The sequence below is a fragment of the Trachemys scripta genome, chromosome 4 (assembly GCF_013100865.1).
Source record: "Trachemys scripta elegans isolate TJP31775 chromosome 4, CAS_Tse_1.0, whole genome shotgun sequence".
Classification (NCBI taxonomy): Eukaryota; Metazoa; Chordata; order Testudines; family Emydidae; genus Trachemys; species Trachemys scripta.
The window spans coordinates 130,181,444-130,199,449 of record NC_048301.1 but is presented as its reverse complement, the minus strand read 5'-3'; the positions used below and the strand labels follow the sequence as shown (position 1 = coordinate 130,199,449).

The 18,006-nt window shown below is 51.2% G+C and overlaps 1 protein-coding gene across 1 annotated transcript in view; it reads left to right on the top strand.

The window, feature by feature from the left end:
• Nucleotides 1-1,504: 1,504 nt before the first annotated feature.
• Nucleotides 1,505-18,006, top strand: part of KCNC4 (potassium voltage-gated channel subfamily C member 4) — a gene marked incomplete in the record, with an annotated part of 56,652 nt that continues 40,150 nt past the window's right edge. The window contains 2 exon segments of the mRNA XM_034767547.1: nt 1,505-3,550; nt 15,261-16,197. Coding sequence (XP_034623438.1) covers nt 2,906-3,550; nt 15,261-16,197 — 1,582 coding nt within the window.

The following is an 18,006-nucleotide window of genomic DNA, read 5'->3' as shown; positions in this document are numbered from 1 at the left end:
TGTACTTGGGCTGCGGATGCTAAAAAGAGCAAAGGAGGGAGGGGCCAGCACTGCCAGGGAGGTGTATTTGGGACCATGGGCTGGCCACCCCCCACCCCGCACACAGCAGCCAGGGGTTTCAGGGGAACAGGAAGTGAGTGTAGATTGCACCTTTCCCATGCTTTGTATTAAGTGTCCTCTGCATAGCATATTACCCACTTCCTTCTCGTCTCGTATGCGATGACCCCCTAGCTGGAGAGAAAAGTGCCATCTGTGCCATTCATCACTTCCCTGCAGAGGCAGAAGAGTCATGTGGCCCATTCTGGATCTCCCCTCTGACTGTGGGCTGGATCCCAAAGCCCAATACGTTCAAAGGAAAGACTTCACTCCCTGAACTCTGGGGTTACCCCTAGCCCTGCTCCAGAGAGCCTCCAGAAAGCCCTGGCCTCCTGCTCAGCCCAAATTGCCAGCACCGTATTGGGTTTTGAGCTCCGGCAGGCTGCAGTGGGGATCCTACAGACCTGGCTGCACAATCCTAAAGGCCCAGAGATGACTATGTAGGTAAACATGTCACCAGTAAGCCGCTGATTTGTATGGGCTGATTTGCAGAGGGGCTGAGCACTCACTGTGCCGGTCAGGTCATGAGCAGATGGCTCACCCAGGACCGTGGGCACTGGCCTTGACAAAGGAGGTTGTCCCTTATTCTTTCCCCAAAAGTGCCTGGGCTCCTTAGCTTCTCCCTGGACAGTCACTAGAAACCAGCCAAAGGAAGGTTTTGATTTGAGGTCCCATCCAACATCTAGCAGTCCAGCTTTCCCCTGGGGGAGCATTTTCAGCAGAAAGTGCACTTTCTGAACCTTCCTCAAATTTCCCCTGGCACATCACGGCATCTTGAAAGATACCCCGGGAGGGATAAAGAGCCCTTTGCCTTGCAGGGCACAGCTAGCTAGGAGGGAATGGAGTGCCAACAGACGTTGGTTGGCACATCCCATGCCAGCGCTCCAGGGCATAAGGGAAAGCGGGAGACTATCTGCTAACTGTCTTCTGAGAAGGTCAAACTGGGTTGTGTAGATTTACACGAGCTGAGGATCTAGCCCATTCTATCTGCTGGTGGCATCTATTAGTCTGGCTGTGGATGGAGCTGGGTGGGGAAAGTCAATGGCTCTTTTACTCCAGCCTCTGGAAGTAGCTGGCTTTGATATCCCTGGGCCGGTCCCTCCAGAGCTCTCTGCTGCCTTTTCCCCAGGGAGATCATTACATTTCCATCCCTCCCTGGAGTGTTGCCAGGCTTAATTCATCGGGGTAAAGTGCTGGCAGATCCCCAGATGGTCCCGGGGTGTAAAATCTCTATCTGGGTAGAGATGGATGAGGGTGGATAGGGCTGGACTGATCAATACAAGGCGAACTGTGAGACGGTGCGGGAAGGGTTAACCGGAGAGGAAAGAGGGGCTGGGCTAGCGCTGGCTGGAAGGGCAGGAGCCGAGTATAAAAGCAACAAGCAGCCGGAGGCATTTCATCAAACCAGCCCCAGAACATGGCTGTGCCGCGGCCCGCGGGTCTCTGATCGGCCTCCACCCCAGACGCAGCTGCCACCTGCAGCACTCCCTCGCTGGCGCCCTGCCTGGAAAGGTGGCGAGCACAGAGAAGAAGCAACAGATCCCCGTGCCCCAAGCCCGGGAAGCCAGCGCCTGCTGGGTGATGCAAGAGGATACTTTGGGTGTGAGGAAGCTACAGCTGCCACAGCCCAGCCCAGCCCCACCAGATCGCCTCCCTCCCTTCCTCCCTCCTGCCGAGGCAAAAAGTGACCGTGAGTTGGCAGCGAGCGATAAACAAGCGGCTCCTGGATCCCACCCATCCACGCGTGTGAGCTCGTCTCGGGGCTGAAAAAAACCCAGCCTCGGAGAGAGAGAGACACACAGAGACCGGGCAAGTCTCCTAGCCAGTGTGTTTACAGCGCCTCCGCCTGAAACTGACCCGGCTCCCAGATCCTAGCGACTCCCAAGCCAACCCTCCGCTCCCTTCCCTCCCCGAAGCGCACCTGGAGGGGAAATCCAGCCGAGTTTTGTGTTTCTTCTTCAGCATCCATCCAGGATCCCGATGCATCCGGTGCTGTCTGCTGGGAAGCGGATTCTATGGAGTGTCTGACAGCAGATGAAGGTGGAATAAACCAAAGCCAGCCGTTCTTGTTGGTTCTTAAGCCTGTCTTGGAGGGAAGTATAAACACAGAGAACCAACTACTCTAAATATAGACAGGACCAGGTCTCTACTCATCTTGTGTATGTGAGAGAGAGAGGGAGAGAGAGAGACAGAGATCTTCCCGGAGCATAGATCTCAGTCACTTTCCTTCCAGCTCTTCCAAACTTTAAGATCTATTTGAAAGCAGAGCAAAGCTCTCCCATCTTTTCCCAAAGACTCCGATTTTTGGATTGATTGATTTTTTTTTTTTTTTTTGCCATCGCCAGCAAAGAGAGGAAGACAGACACTTGCTGCTGCTGTCGAAATCTCTCCTTTTCTCTCTCTCTCTTCCTCAGATTTGTTTTTGTGGCTTGCCCAACAGCCACATCTATTTGTTCCCCTAATCAAAGTGCCTTTGCCACTACTTTCCAGCCTGCATCTCAGTGGCAGGAGCTTCTGTCACTGTTCTTCTTCTCTTCCTGGTGGGGATTTCCTTGTTGCTGTTTCCTGGTGTCTGGAGCAAGGGCGCCAGGCCATTATATTGTCCCCTACCTTCTCTCCAAAGCAACCACCTGTGCCCCGTCTCCTCCTGCGGAGAGGGATCGATGAGGCAACCAAAGGGCAGAGCTGTCTGAGGTTGGGGAGAGAGAAATCTGAGCTTCTCCCAGGCCTCTCCCCACAATCGCCCTTCCCTCCCAGCTCCTCACTAGAGGAAGGGTGTTTAGAGGGCATTTCCCATCCACCTAAATCTATGATCAGCTCGGTGTGTGTCTCATCGTACCGTGGACGCAAGTCTGGGAACAAACCACCCTCTAAAACATGCCTGAAGGAAGAGATGGCCAAAGGGGAAGAGTCGGACAAGATCACCATCAATGTAGGGGGCACCAGGCATGAGACCTACAAGAGCACATTGCGGACGTTGCCTGGCACCCGCCTGGCTTGGCTGGCCGACCCCGATGCCCAGAGCAACTTTGACTTTGATGGCAAGAGCAATGAGTTCTTCTTTGACCGCCACCCGGGCATCTTCTCCTATGTGCTCAACTACTACCGCACGGGCAAGCTGCACTGTCCCGCCGACATCTGCGGGCCCCTCTTTGAGGAGGAGCTGACCTACTGGGGCATCGACGAGACCGACGTGGAGCCCTGCTGCTGGATGACCTACAGGCAGCACCGCGATGCCGAGGAGGCGCTGGACATCTTTGAGAGCCCCGAGCCCGGGGCAGGGGGAGAGGAGGCAGAGGAGGAAGGGGGCAGGGAGATGGCCCTCCAGCGCCTGGGCATGGACGACAGGTCGCCGGGGGCTGCTGGGGCCACAGGAGGGGGTGGATGCTGCCGCAACTGGCAGCCTAGGATGTGGGCACTCTTCGAGGATCCCTACTCGTCCAGGGCAGCAAGGGTGAGTTTGCGAGAGACAACCCCGGGGTTGGGGGTGGGGGTGGAGAGAGGGGGATCGGAGCAGGTGCAGGGTCATTGACATGCATTGGTTCCCCCCTCATTGATCTGCTCCCTGGGCGCATTGTCATTCATCTACCACCCCTCCATGGGTGCCTTGGTTCACCCTGCCATTCATCTACCACCCCTCCATGGGTGCCTTGGTTCACCCTGTCATTCATCTACCACCCCTCCATGGGTGGCTTGGTTCACCCTGTCATTCATCTACCACCCCTCCATGAGTGCCTTGGTTCACCCATTCATCTCCCCCATCCCACCTGAGCTGCATTGAGGCCCTCCCCATGTTTCCCCCCTGAGAGATGCTGACTCTTCCTCCCTCCCACCACCCATGCTCTTCTCTAACTTCCTATACTCCAATTCTCCTGCCATGCACAGAGGGTGGTTTCACCCACCGAACGATCAGCAGCCAGCCCCCGACACATGTCCCCGGCTGCCATCCCACAGCCGGTGGGGACCGAGGGATTGCCAGGGAGAGTCCTTGCCAGCCCTAAGTCCTGGCAGAATTCCAGGTGGCACCAGAGGCAGGTGGATTATCCAGTTCCTCTTGTCGTTCTCGGTGGATCTACGTGCTGAAAGCGGTGTTTAATGTCACAAGGTTACAGCAGGGAGTCCAGGACTGGAATGCTCTCACAGCCATGCCCACCGACATGGACAGACCCACAACACACCCCCACAAAGCCTGTCTCTCTCACACACACATCTGTGCACATTAAGGGGACTCATGCAAACGCACCCACCCACACCCATCTGTACATATTCAAATACATGGAACATCCCCATACAAACTCTCCTGCCTGTTCCCTCACTCCCGCATACCAGCATCCGTACCGATTAACACACTGGCACAGACACACCCCCATATGCATGAACACAGACCCCATCCGTGTGTACACAGCAACACAGACACACACATAGTGTATCCCTACCCAATCCCACAGAAGTTCAGCTGCACCCATCTTCATCCTCCCCCACACCAGCATGTGCCTTTCTTCACACACTCCTCTCCAAGCCCACACACTACCAACTCATATAAACACACACACATGTGCTGCCACGCACGTCCCCATCTACCCCTGCTCCTTTGACCGCTCCTATTCGCACATCCGTTTCCCTAGTCACACCCAGTTCGTAAATACCAACAGGCTGACACGCTTCGGATCTAAAAGAGTTTTTGACATTTTGGAGGTGCAAAAAGGAACAGCAACAAAAAATAGACTCTAAGCTCCAAGCCTGCTCCTGGCAGGAACCACACTCAAACCCAGAGAGTGAGATGCTCCTCGAGAGTGTTTCCTTTCAACTAAAAGGGAAACCCAACAGACGCCAGAATAAAATGCTTAGGCAGCGACAGCCTTTCCAGAGAAACCTGCTCTAAAGAGGGAACCAAATCTCTGTCTCGGCTCTGAGAGAGATCTGGCTTTGAGAGCTGCTCTAAAATAGACTCTGCTGAAAACAATTGCCTAGGAGTTTTTTGCACTGCATTTCCCTCACCCTGAGCTCCTGTTTTACCCCTGCCAGGCCGGGGTGCTGATGATGGAAACCATGCGTTTGGTATTTTTTATGACTACTTCAAGCCAGCGGGTGTGGCAGCACCAATGCTGCCAGGGAACCTCGGGCATAGCTCACTGGGAGCAGAGGTTGATGTCCTGGGTGCAGTGGCTGGGAGGCTATAGAGCAGCTAGGTAGACAAGTGACTGTAAAAATGGCTCCTTCTTACCCTTTATAATAGGAGTCTACTTAGCATAGAGCTGCAATGATCTTGGGTTCTTTTCTGTAATGCTTTCCATTCGTCTAGCTCACAGCATTTTGCAAAAGTTTGGGATGGCAAACGGTACTTTTTTCAGGGAAACCGAGGCACCGAGCAGTGAAATCACCAACTCCAGATTGCTCAGAGCCAGGAACAGAACGTGGGTTCCCTGATTCTCAAGTCAGTGACTGATCCCCTGGACCACAGGCTCACTGGCACAGAGTAACTAAAGGAGGTAGCCATGGTGGGTGGTTAAAGGATGGGGTGCGAACTGGGGCCACATCCTCAGCTGAAATAAATGGCATCATTCCAAAAAGCCTCACTGGAATTTGGGGTGTTTAAACTGGGGCTTTGTTTCCAACCCACCTTTAGGTCTCATAGTCACCTTTACTCTGACCTACATCAGTAGCTGTAATGAAGTCAATGGAGCTGTGCTGAGGATCCAAACCTCTTTGTAACCTGACAGGCTGGGGGCTAGAAGAGCGTTTAAATACATGCTGAAATCTGATTGGGTTCTAAAGCCCTTCTCGAGCCAGGCCTTGGTATTCCACCAGCAGAATTATAAACAAATGCTTCTGCCTACTGGACTCTGTGCTTGGAGGAGAAGGAACGGGAGAGTGTGACCAGCAGGTCCCCTCTGACATCTGTGTTGTCTTGGCAATGAGTTTTGCAATCCTACGCTCTTTGTTGGGGCAGGACTTGTCAGTGCTTGGCCGGAGTCTCCTCTCCCTCACCCTGGTGTAAATCAAGAGTAACTCCATTGGATCTCATGGCATTATGCCAATGTAGTGTGAGAGGAGAATGAGGCCCACACCCCATCTATGCGATACACCATTTTACCACTGCTGAATAGGACCCATTGAGTGGAATTGCACCAATTACACCGGCAAAAGCGAGATCAGAATTTGGCCCAAGTTGTTTTTTCAGAGGATGTAATTGACTTGGTAGGGCCAGGGAGAGCATATGTGGTAACCTGTTTGATGTGGAGGTGACTCCCCTATAGCTATATAGAATATATAGGTACAGGGCCATACCCTCAGCATGTGTCAATCAGTGTAGCTCTATTGAAGTCTTTGCACAGTGAGTCTTGGCTCTTTATTTGACTGTGGGAACGAGAGGGGAAAGGAGAATATGTTATACCTAAGCCTCAGCAGGCCGCCTCCTCAGTGGATGTAAATGAACATACCTCTGCTGCAATCAGTGGAGCTAGACTGATTTACACCCCTCATTGGGAGTAATTCCCCACTGGCTTATGCCTTGTAAAGTCTCTGACAACGGTGCAAAGTGAGTGTAAAAACTCGACCAAGTCAGAATGGTGGTGTTTATGTAGCATCTTTCATCCTGAAGGATCCCAAAGAGTCTTACAAAAATGTGGATTGAATTCTGCTTTACTTACACCAGTGTAAATGCAAAATAAGCCCATTGAAACCCTTGGAGTTGCTCCAGATTTCTAGCAGTGTCGCTTAGAAGAATTTGGCCCTTTATAGAAAATTTGTCACCCACCACCAAGATATAGTCACCTCCAAGGTGGAGCATGGCAGCATGTAGTAACACTCCCTGAAATATGGGAGCAGGAAGCCTCCAATATCCACATGAAGTAGAAGGGAGACTTTGTCTTTGTCTTATGGTAGCACCTAGAGGCCTCATGGTGCAAGGAACTGTACAAATACTGTTCGGTAAACAGTTCCTGTCTGTAGAGCTTATGATCTAAGCAGACAAAACAAGTAAAGGAAGGATTACTGTTCCCATTGAAAAGGAGCTGAGGTGTAGGGAAGTTAAGTGATTTGCCTAAGGTCACACAGGGAGTCAGTGGCAAAGCCAGGAAGCTAGTCCAGATGTTTTGAGTTGCTGGCTAGTGCCGTAGAGAAGAAGAATGGTCCAACGGTTAGAGCACTGGTAGAGGACTTGGGAGAACTGGACTGAAGACACTGCTCCGCCCCAGATTTAGCCTCTCTCTGTCTTAGTCCCCCTTCTGTACAATGAGGATAATAGCACTGCCCAATAACAGGGCCATCTAAGTACTATAGAAGGCTAATCATGAGGCTGTCCTTCCCTGTGTGGATCTGCTGACTCAGCCTGTCCTGGGGCTGGCATTACCCCGGTCAGGTGAAAGGGAGGGTGTGTTCCCGAAGTGACAGAGTGGCTCCGAGGCTGCTGATGTGAGCTGAACCCTGAGTAAATCTAGTGCACTCCAGTGCTGGTGGGGAAGTGATGGACGTGTGGTCACAGTAGCTCGACTCACGCATCCCACCTGAGCTGCAGGCCTCCTCACCAGCGGCCGAGCATTCAGACACCCTGAGTTTGAGAAATAGATTGCTCCCACCGAAGCTAAGCAAAAAGTAAACAGGATGGAGGGGTGGGGAATGGAGCTGATGAGAACTACCTGTTGCCTAGCTACGGGCCTGTTTCCTGCTTACTCAAGTCCTGTTTCACCAGAATCACAAAGTCCAGGGTGTCTGGACTTGGGAGCCAGCTGATGGCTTCCATCTCCCGCCCTGTTTGTGGCCCCGGTGCCCCATCTTAGCCTCTTGCAGCGCAGTGCTATTGCCACATGGTGCCAGAGTCTTGCCTGGTTACCTCTGTGCCCAGCACAGTTTTTCCATTAAAAGAAGAACAGGAGTACTTGTGGCACCTTAGAGACTAACAAATTTATTAGAGCATAAGCTTTCGTGGACTACAGCCCACTTCTTCAGATGCATATATGGGTTGTAGTCCACGAAAGCTTATGCTCTAATAAATTTGTTAGTCTCTAAGGTGCCACAAGTACTCCTGTTCTTCTTTTTGCGGATACAGACTAACACGGCTGCTACTCTGAAACCAGTTTTTCCATTGTTAGACTGTAGTTTCAGTCCCTAGGACTGATGCTGTGTTGCAACGGGCAGGCAGGTCTGCTGCCTGCTTTATCTCAGCCCATCCAGCCCGTGCCTCGCATGTCAAATTTATTAGATTTCACTTGTTGATGTAACCAATAATTTAGGATCAGCTGGAAAAAATTATCCTTTGGATTTCTGTCAAAACATGCCAGTGTATGAAGATCACATCTGCCCTTCTATTAGCTGCCTCTGTTGATGGCAGGGCAGAAGCCAGTTATTTAATTCATCTGGGAGCCTGATCTTTTCCTTCCCAACAGCAGTGTCTTTCTGGATGTTTTTTCTCAATGGGTGAGCATGAGATGGGCTGTGACGTTTTCCCAGGGCAGTTCAAAGGAAGCAGACTAAGGCTCCCTGATCTTGGAAGCCAGGTGGGACAAGTGCATGGCCTAGGTCCACGGTTGGAGGCATCTGTGATGCTATGTGAAATGAGGCGCTGGTGTGGCTGAGATTAGAGATAGGAGGTGACCGAGAAGGGAGCCTGATTCCCCTCCCAGTGTAAATCAGGTGCATCTCCACTGGGCCTGATTGACTCACATCGGGGTTAGTGAGGGAGCAATTGTTACTCTACTGATGCCAATAGAGCTATACCAGTGTAAAACTAGTGCAAACGAGAGGAGACTCAGGCCCATGAGTGCTTAACCCTTCCTGTGCCAGAGTCCAGATGTGGAGCGGCAGGTTCCCTTTGGCTTAAAAGTGTAGGAGAAGGAGGGAATAGAAGATCTCCCAAGCAGAGTCACAGTCCTTGTGAAGTATCAAGGTGTCATAAGGAGGAGGGAGAAAACTTGTTCACCTTAGCCTCTAAGGATAGAACAAGAAGCAATGGGTTTAAACTGCAGCAAGGGAGGTCTAGGTTGGACATTAGGAAAAAGTTCCTAACTGTCAGGGTGGTTAAACACTGGAATAAATTGCCTAGGGAGGTTGTGGAATCTCCATCTCTGGAGATATTTAAGAGTAGGTTAGATAAATGTCTATCAGGGATGGTCTAGACTGTATTTGGTCCTGCCATGCGGGCAAGGGACTGGACTCGATGACCTCTCGAGGTCCCTTCCAGTCCTAGAATCTATGAATCAAGACTGAAGTGTTAGGAACAGATGGGCTCTCCCACTCCTTGATCCAAGGCTTCTTCCTAACCAGCCCTTTCACTGAGGGTTACTTCTGGAAGGCACAAATGCTCTTCAGTGGCTTTGAGGGGCTGATCAACAGGACATTGAAGTCAATACAGAGACCAGGGTGAGCTTCAGATTAGGCCCTAGAAGCCTTCCCTTCCCTTCCCCTCCCGCCCCAGATCATTGATTCAAGTCCAGCCCAAAGTGGCAGCAATCAGAAGCTGCTGCCAGGCGATGGTGGTTTGACAACCAAGGAGAAATGAGTTGACAGTATGCTGGTGTCCCAGAGACTATTGCTGCCATTAGCCCTTCCCACGTCCCAGGGGAGCAATAACTGAAATCCCCTGTTAGTTCTCTGCAGGATAGAAACCTCATGCTGCCCTTGTCCGTCTCTGCGGCTGAGTCCCCAGAGCTGCCCACCTGGCATCTTTCACTGGCACCAAATCACTAAAGTGACTGAGGAGCCTTCAGCCTTTTTGTTGCTGTCTGAATGGAACTCGCGTGTCCTGCTCTAGAAGTCTCTGAACAGCTCGTCTCCAGGTTCTTTTCTTTACCTACACGTACTATTTTCACAAGCGATGCGAGGGAAAGAGCGGGGTAGCAAGAGAAAGCACAGGCTGCTTCCCTTGAGATGAAGATTAGATGCCAGCCTAGCCTCTTGGTATTTAACCTTCTGCTCGGCGCTCTGCATTATCTCTGCATTAGCCTGGCAGCAAGCAAGGCTGATGGGAATGAACCCGGCTAAATGGCTAGAGCACCCAAGCAGCACGCAGCAATTTCCCCCCCAGCCTGGGGATTGTGAGACACCCTAGAGCCCCTTTTGGAGAAAGTAGACCCGTCTAGTGCAGCTGAATTGTAGCTCAGGGGCACTTTGCTTGGGCAGTGGCTGGGGTATTGCTCTGCACGGAGTTTGTGGGTTGGGTTTTTTATTCGTATCGCCACCCGTAGAACTTGGCAACTGACTCAGCATCTGCTTACAAGGTTCTCCCGAGCATTTAACCTCTCTCCCCTGTAGTAAGATGACAGCATCAGTGCCCGCAGGCTCATAGACCCATTAGCTCATCTGTCTGGTACAACTTCCCTGGCACTGGTGCAAGATTGGTCCTAGTTTATGCTCTCCCACCCACCCCGCCTTCTGTGGAGAGAGCTTGATCCTTAGCTGGGCATAGCTTCAGCACAGCAGACACTGTTTTCTAGTCTTGTATTCTAGACAGGTCACTTGGGATGGGGGGAGGGGAGGTATTGGGACACTTCCAAGCGCCACCTGCAAAATAAGCTCTTCCCACTTTAAGATGCCAAGGTGCTGCTCACAGTAATGTATGCAGATGTTCTAGATATCATCCCATGTGTTCTGTTGGGCCCCCTTGGTGGGACTTAGAAGCCCTCCTGGGCTCTGCTGGGCTTCTTGAGGTTTGGTGCCATCTTGAGTATTGTGGGAAATGAGGGGTGAAAATCTCTCCCCAAGGGCCACCCACTTGTGGCACCAGAATGAGTGGTCATTCACCTGTAATATGTCCGCTTTCTAATATGCTCCGTCCCCTTCCTGGCCTCAGGCAGCAGAGAAGTGCTTTAACAACGTTGACATCTCAGTGGTCGTTGCTGGGAATCTGAGTCAACATCCCAATGAGGGGAACGTGGCAGGTCACCCACTCAGAGGTCGTGTTTCAGGCTCTCTGAGGACAAAGAGCATGCCTGGCACTGTGAGAGTCAGTGGCAACTGGACACTTAGCTCCTACAGGCCCATGTAAGACGCTCCAGCCTTAAACCTTGAAATCACAATGAAATATTTGGGGGTCTGGAATTCTCCTGTGACGTGATCTCCCTTTGCTCATTCTGGGGTCTTCTAAATAGCAGGCTCAGAAAAGAGCCCCTTTAAAAGAAAAAAAATCACTTTGACTTGCTACTAGACAAAGGTTGGAGCCAAGGTAAAGATTATGGGCCAGATCCTCAACTGGTATAAAACTGGAGCAGTTCCACTGACTTCAGAAGAACGTCACCAATTCACACCGGCTGGGGATCCAACCCTTCTGTGTTTAGACTCCCCAGACCTGATTCTGATCTCCCCTAAGTTGGGTCTAAAACCAGTGTAGCACCAATGTCTTAAGCAGAGTCACTCCAGCTTTACACTGGTGCAAGAGAGAGCAAAATCACGTTTGTTCTTTCTTTCCTTTGGTCTTTTGGGCTTGATTTGGATCTAAGTTACACTGGTGTAAATCCGGAGTCAGTCCTTTTTATGTCCATAATTGTGGGCTGGATCCTACTAATTGCCTATTGACTTCAACAGAGCTACATCAGTTTTCACCAGCTGACAAATTGCACTGGTGGTTGGGTCAGATCAAAATGAGGTCTTTTGTCTGCCACCTTCTCCATCTCTCTCTCTGTCTCATTCATTCCATCTTCTTCTCCTTCCGTGTGCTGCGGGACATTATCTTTCCCTTCAGTGGTTCTCTGCACTGAACACAGTGTGATATGAGGTCATTCATTTCTAACAGCTCTTTTCCTTGGGGAGCTCAGGATGGGGCTCCGGGATACAGATCCTTTCAGCCTCCCGCAGCCTCCCTCATGTCTTGGCATTTAGGACCAGCCCCTCCACTGGTGTGAACTGAGGTAGCTGGAAGTTGATTCTGATTCACTCCAGTTGAGGATCTGGCCTGTAATTTTTAACTGTCTTGCGGTGTCATGGTCTGATGCAACAAGGGTGGTCAAGAGGAGGTCTGACACGCAAACTGGTCCAGTTCTCTTGACCAGAAGAGACCGAGCACTTAACTTGGCCCAATCCTGCTCGTGTTACAGCCAGCGGTGGAGAGTTTTGCTATCAACTCCAATGGGAGCAGAATCAGGCTTGTGTTTAATGCTGCACGTCACTTCAGTGCAGATCAGGTCCATGTAAAGCAGAAAGCCTGTACGTGCTGTTAATAGAGGAACTGGAGAAGATTCAGCAAGCTTTCTCGGCTGGGGCTTTTCTGCTCCGAGGCTGTTCAGGTGCTTTTGGAAACATGCCCTGGATAATGGACTCATGATGAACTCCTCCTGTCAGGAAGGAGGTCTGAGCATGGCTGATTGGGGAATAAAACCCATTTCTCCCACAGAGCGTTTGCTTTCCAGCTTATTATTTTGGGCCCATTTGCAGTTGCTTGTGGTCTAGATGAATGAGAAGCCTGACTGCTGTCACTGTTAGTAGAGGAGCTTTGCTAAGCATTTGAAACCAGGGTTAAAGGTCTGTCTAAGGAGCACAGGAAAGCCAGATTCCTCCTGTGGTCCTATGGGTTTGGGCTGCCTGCACTGCCCCAAGACTCCAGAATCATCCCAGAGCCGGAATTGCTCTGGAACAATTGTAATTTGCAGCTGTTCCATGCGAGCAGAAAATTAACACCCCGCCCCCAGTGCCAGCTCAACTCTGGCAGCTGTTTATACAGGCTCCATCCCTTACCCGCCTCTCCCCACCTCACCCTACCTCCGGTTCAGAATTGGGGGGGTGGAGACATGAATGGAGAGCAGCATCCTGCCTGGACATAAGAGCCTGGGAGCTGCTCAGCTGGTGTAAATTGCTATTAGAGCTACACCAATTTGCACCATCTGAAAATCTGGCCCCTCCTGCTGCAATTGGGTCTGACAAATTTCAGGAGATTCTTACACTAGAATTACAAGCCCTCCCTCCCCAGCAAAATTAATTTCTCTATTCTAATGGAAACCCAGACAGATCCTTAACTCTGGAGCTGTGAATAGCAACACTATCAGTTCCAGCAAGAGATGTGGCATTTGCATGCAGAGCAATTGAAGGCTTTTAATTGGTGCTGTTACACCAGCCTTTCATGTGAATTCATAATGGACACTTAAACAAATCTGTTACTAGAGGGAGTTCCATTTCAGAATCTCCATCTCCTCATTCCAGCAGCTGCTGCAGCTTGACACGCCCCGCAGCCACACCGGATTGTAGCTTTTGTAAATGGATCTGGCCTGGCAGCCCTGGAGCTCGGAGTCCACAGGACGGGTACAACGTGGGCATGGCAAGCATCCCAGCACATGATCCTCAGAGCCCATCCTTGGCCAATTCTAGCCCTGGGAGAGGAGTGGGATATAAGGTTCTAGCTGGAGCTGCACAGATTCAATGGAGCCGTGCAGATTTCCATCAGTGGAAGAGCTGGCCCGTCCCTTCTATAACGATTCAGCACTGCCCGTTTTTAACTGAGGCTCCCAATTCGGATGTGTACCTCTGCCTGCTGGGCAGCTTTGTGTGTGTGCAACTTAGTGGATAATGCACTGGCCTAGGACTCAAGAGACCTGCCTTCTATCTCTGAGCTGCAGGGGGACCTTGAGCAAGCTGCTGCCTCACTCTGTGTCTGTTTCCCCATCTCTAAAATATGCATAATGATACTGATCTTCCTTTGTAGAGTGTGCTGCAAGCTACTGATGTGCTATTTACGAACTAGGTGTTGCTATTACTAGTAGGAACACAACACTGCTCTCGCCTAGACTACCAAACAGCCCTCAGATGACTTATATACCTGAGTCTCTTTGGGCTTGGGGTCAAATGCACCCCTGGGATGCTCCCATAGGCTTCAATGGAGATTTGGTTCCAGAGTTGGATTTGAATGAGAACATAGTGGTAGAGGTCAAAACCACTGTGGGGCTGGAATTTCAAACGTCCTCTGCTCCCATTCAGACATCTGGATGAAGTGGCCAGATTTTCAGCTGAGTTCAGGACCCAGCACCTCCCATTGTCCTCAATAGTGTGCGGGGGGGATGGGGGGGGAGGAGCAACCATTGTTCTCAATGGGAGCTGCTGCAACATGAGCTCTTGAAATTCTGGCCCGGGAGGGCTCGAGCCGGAGGGGACTCTGACTTGAATGGAGCTGCTGTCATTCATACAAACTGAGGAGCCAGATGGTTACCCTAGTAAAAGATGAGCCGAGGGTCTCCCAGCTTTAACTCAAGGTCACCGTGTGCCCGGGGAAGGAGTCATTATCACACCACACCGTGACCCTTTGCGATTTAGGGGGGAGTCTAATGTTCGAATAGTGGCATTGTGAATTTTAATTTCTCATGTGGAGCTGCGAGCTCAGGTGAAGAGCAAATGGACTGAGAGAGATGCAGCAGCACAAACATACCCAGGTCACCTCAACCGCAGAGGCCTAGCTGTAGGATCAGGGTCTTCTTCTTTTTTTATTGGTAGTACCAGTGGAAGGTGCCGGGCTGACATTTTGAAAGCCCTGGAGGCCAAAGACCTATAAGATACATCACCACCCCGATCAGCTGTGCAAACTTCCCCCGGCCTGTTCAGTCCATCACCTCTCCTCAACGGGAGGGTCAGGCAGTGGTGGCTTTGTGACGTCCTGGCCTGTTCCCTGGGAAATGGTCTAAGAGCCACCCGAGATTCCCGATCTGATATGAAGAGGGGAGCTAGAAGTGAAGCGCTCTGTAGTTGTATCATCCTCCTGGTCCTTGTGGTCTTGATCTTCAACACCAGGGTCTGTTATGAAAAGTAGAGCAGGGCCGAGCCCTCTGACCCCAGCAGAGGTGACCATTTGAAGAACATCCCCACCGGGTTCTGGAGGGCAGTGGTTACCATGACAATGCTGGGCTCTGGTGACAGGTACCCAGTGCTAGTTTCCTAGGTGTCACTGGAGGGGCGGCGTCCTCTCCTTGTCTGTGACCTCTAGCAGGGCAAGCTTCTGGGCTCTGCTTTGATGGGGAACTGAAGGAGATAAGAGCAGGGCTTGGGTCAGAGGGAGTGTACGAAATACAAACAATACCAGGAATGTCCTGTGGTTGAACCCTTCCCCTCAGATTTGGACACAGTGTGTATCTTTCCTCCTATCCCCTTGTAGTGATTGATAAGAAGGGGAAGGAAGTCTATTTTGAAGTGCTTTCATCCCTTCCCTGTCTGCCCCAGGTTGTTTCCCTAACCACTGAGTTCATTTCCTCTTGCAGGTAGTTGCCTTCGCCTCACTCTTCTTCATCCTGGTCTCCATCACAACGTTCTGCCTGGAGACACACGAGGCCTTTAATAGAAATGTCAACGTGACTGAGACGATGGTGGTTGGCAACACCACAAGGGTCCTGCTGACAAATAAGGTGGAGACGGAGCCTGTCCTCACCTACATCGAGGGGGTGTGTGTCCTGTGGTTCACGCTGGAGTTCCTGGTGCGCATCTTTTGCTGCCCAGATAAGCTGCTCTTCATCAAGAACCTGCTCAACATCATTGACTTTGTGGCTATCTTGCCCTTCTACCTGGAGGTAGGCCTCAGTGGCCTGTCCTCCAAGGCTGCCCGGGACGTGCTGGGCTTCCTGAGGGTGGTCCGCTTCGTCCGGATCCTCCGGATCTTCAAGCTGACGCGGCACTTTGTGGGGCTCCGGGTGCTAGGCCACACGCTCCGGGCCAGTACCAATGAGTTCTTGCTCCTCATCATCTTCCTGGCCTTGGGGGTCTTGATCTTTGCTACAATGATCTACTATGCCGAGCGGATTGGGGCCAAGCCATCCGACCCCAGCGGCAGCGACCACACTCACTTTAAGAACATCCCCATTGGGTTCTGGTGGGCGGTGGTCACCATGACAACGCTAGGCTATGGTGACATGTACCCCAAGACCTGGTCGGGCATGCTGGTGGGGGCGCTGTGTGCCCTGGCCGGGGTGCTGACCATCGCCATGCCAGTGCCTGTCATCGTCAACAACTTTGGAATGTACTACTCACTAGCTATGGCCAAGCAGAAGCTCCCAAAGAAGAAGAAAAAGCATATACCCCGTCCAGCCCCACTGGACTCCCCCACATACTGCAAGTCCGAGGACAACTCGCCCCGCAACAGCACGCAGAGTGACACCTGCCCCCTGGCAGCGGAGGAGGTGGTGGTGGAGAGAAAGCGATCAGGTGAGATGCAAAAGCCCAAGCTCAATAAGAGGGAGGAAAAAGTGCCAGGTATGTAAGTCCTGCCTAATGGAGACTCTAGGGAAGAGTCCACGCCCACTGGGGTGTTTGGCTGACTGCTATGATTCAATGGGGACACTCCAGATTCACGCTGGAGCGAGAGCAGAATCTGGCCTGATGCCATCACCTCAAGGCGAGGCTGTCCCAAGAAGGGTCAGTGGCATTCAGGTATTGATTTTTTTGAGAGGGACTCCAGGCCTTTGACAGAGGCAGCTGGCTCAGGTGATCGCAACATTATGGAAGCAGAATCCCTGGAAAGCAACTAGGAACGGAGCCGCATGGACCTGATTCTGCTCTCACGCTGGCATAGATTAGGAGTAAATCAGTAGGGTCTAATTCCTCTCTCTCTCTGCCCCTGGGGTAAACCAGGAGTAACTCCACTGAAGGACTGCCTGATTTAAAAGCCCCCATGGGATCAGAAGCAACCCCAGTGTGTTCACTATTTTGCCTAACCCGAGAGTGAAGGTAGTAGCAATGAGTTCTATTCAGTGTTGCTTCCTGTCCATGGCTAGCATTTCTGTCTCGGTGGCTAGCATGTGCCATGCTTCCCATTGCTAATGGCTAGCAAAGAGAATTGCACTAAGCCATCGGCAAATCCTCTAAGTGCCTCTGTGCTAGCAGCTAGCCCGAAAGTGCCAGTTACTAGCCAAGCACTATGCCTCAGTGTCTTTTGGGCTAGCCTGGCCTGTGCGTTGCCCTGACACCTTCCTAGCTGGCCTGGCCTGTGTGGTAGCTAGCAGCTAGCCCAGCCCATGCAGTGCTCCTATGCCCTGATAGCTGGCCAAACCCATGTCGTGACCTTGTTCCCCAGTAGCTAGCCCAGCTTGTCCTGTGCCACGTGATTCGCCTGAGCTGCTCCAATGATCCCTTTCATCTGGAGCAGGTCAGGAAATGGAATTTCCATTCCCTGGGAAATTCCGACATATCAAAATTTTGTTTTAATTTCAAATTTTGGAGCAAAAAGCGAAACATTTTGAAATGTTCTAGTGGATGAAAATTCTGGGGCCATCGAATCGGTTAGTTTCAATATGGTAACAATGTTTCCTTTCAATAATGTTACAACGTGACCATACCCAATTGCACAAACGTGGGCTGACGTTAAAATTGGCATTTTAATATACACGTCGAACCAAAATGAATCAAAACGATACAGGCAAAACAAAAGGGTTTTTATGTTATTGCAACAAACCTCAAAATGATTTGTTTTGACTTTTTCCTCTTGACAATGTTGTTGCAATGGACGCTGATCCTGGCAAACATTTTGATTTTGACCAAACTGCATTTTCCGATGGAAAACGATTGTGTCGAAAATTTTCCTGCTAGTCCCACTTGCATCTAGCAAATCCTCTGCTGTTTTGTCCAGCCTTATTCACACTGCACTGAGCTGCCAGCACCAAGCATCCACGTGTCTTTGGGGTGCAAAGGTTAGCAGCCAGCCCCCAATGGAATGGATTACAGGGTAATAGATTGGAATCACTGCTGGGGTGTCTTCAGAGCACAGCCTGTCATTGGAGCACATTGCTGCATGCTCCTGATTTGTGCTGTATTTCCTGGTGCCAACACTTGGCAGTAGTTAAGCTCAGTGTGGCTGCTGCCTGGGGTTTGCCTCTCTGGGATTTCTTGCTACAGACTCCTGGCTGGCAGAGGAAGGCACTCTGAGGCCTCCGTTGGGAGCCTGGCCTCTGATGTTTGTCTCCAGTTTTGAATTGCAAACAAAAGATGCATTTAAATTGCATGGAAAGGCTTGGCTTA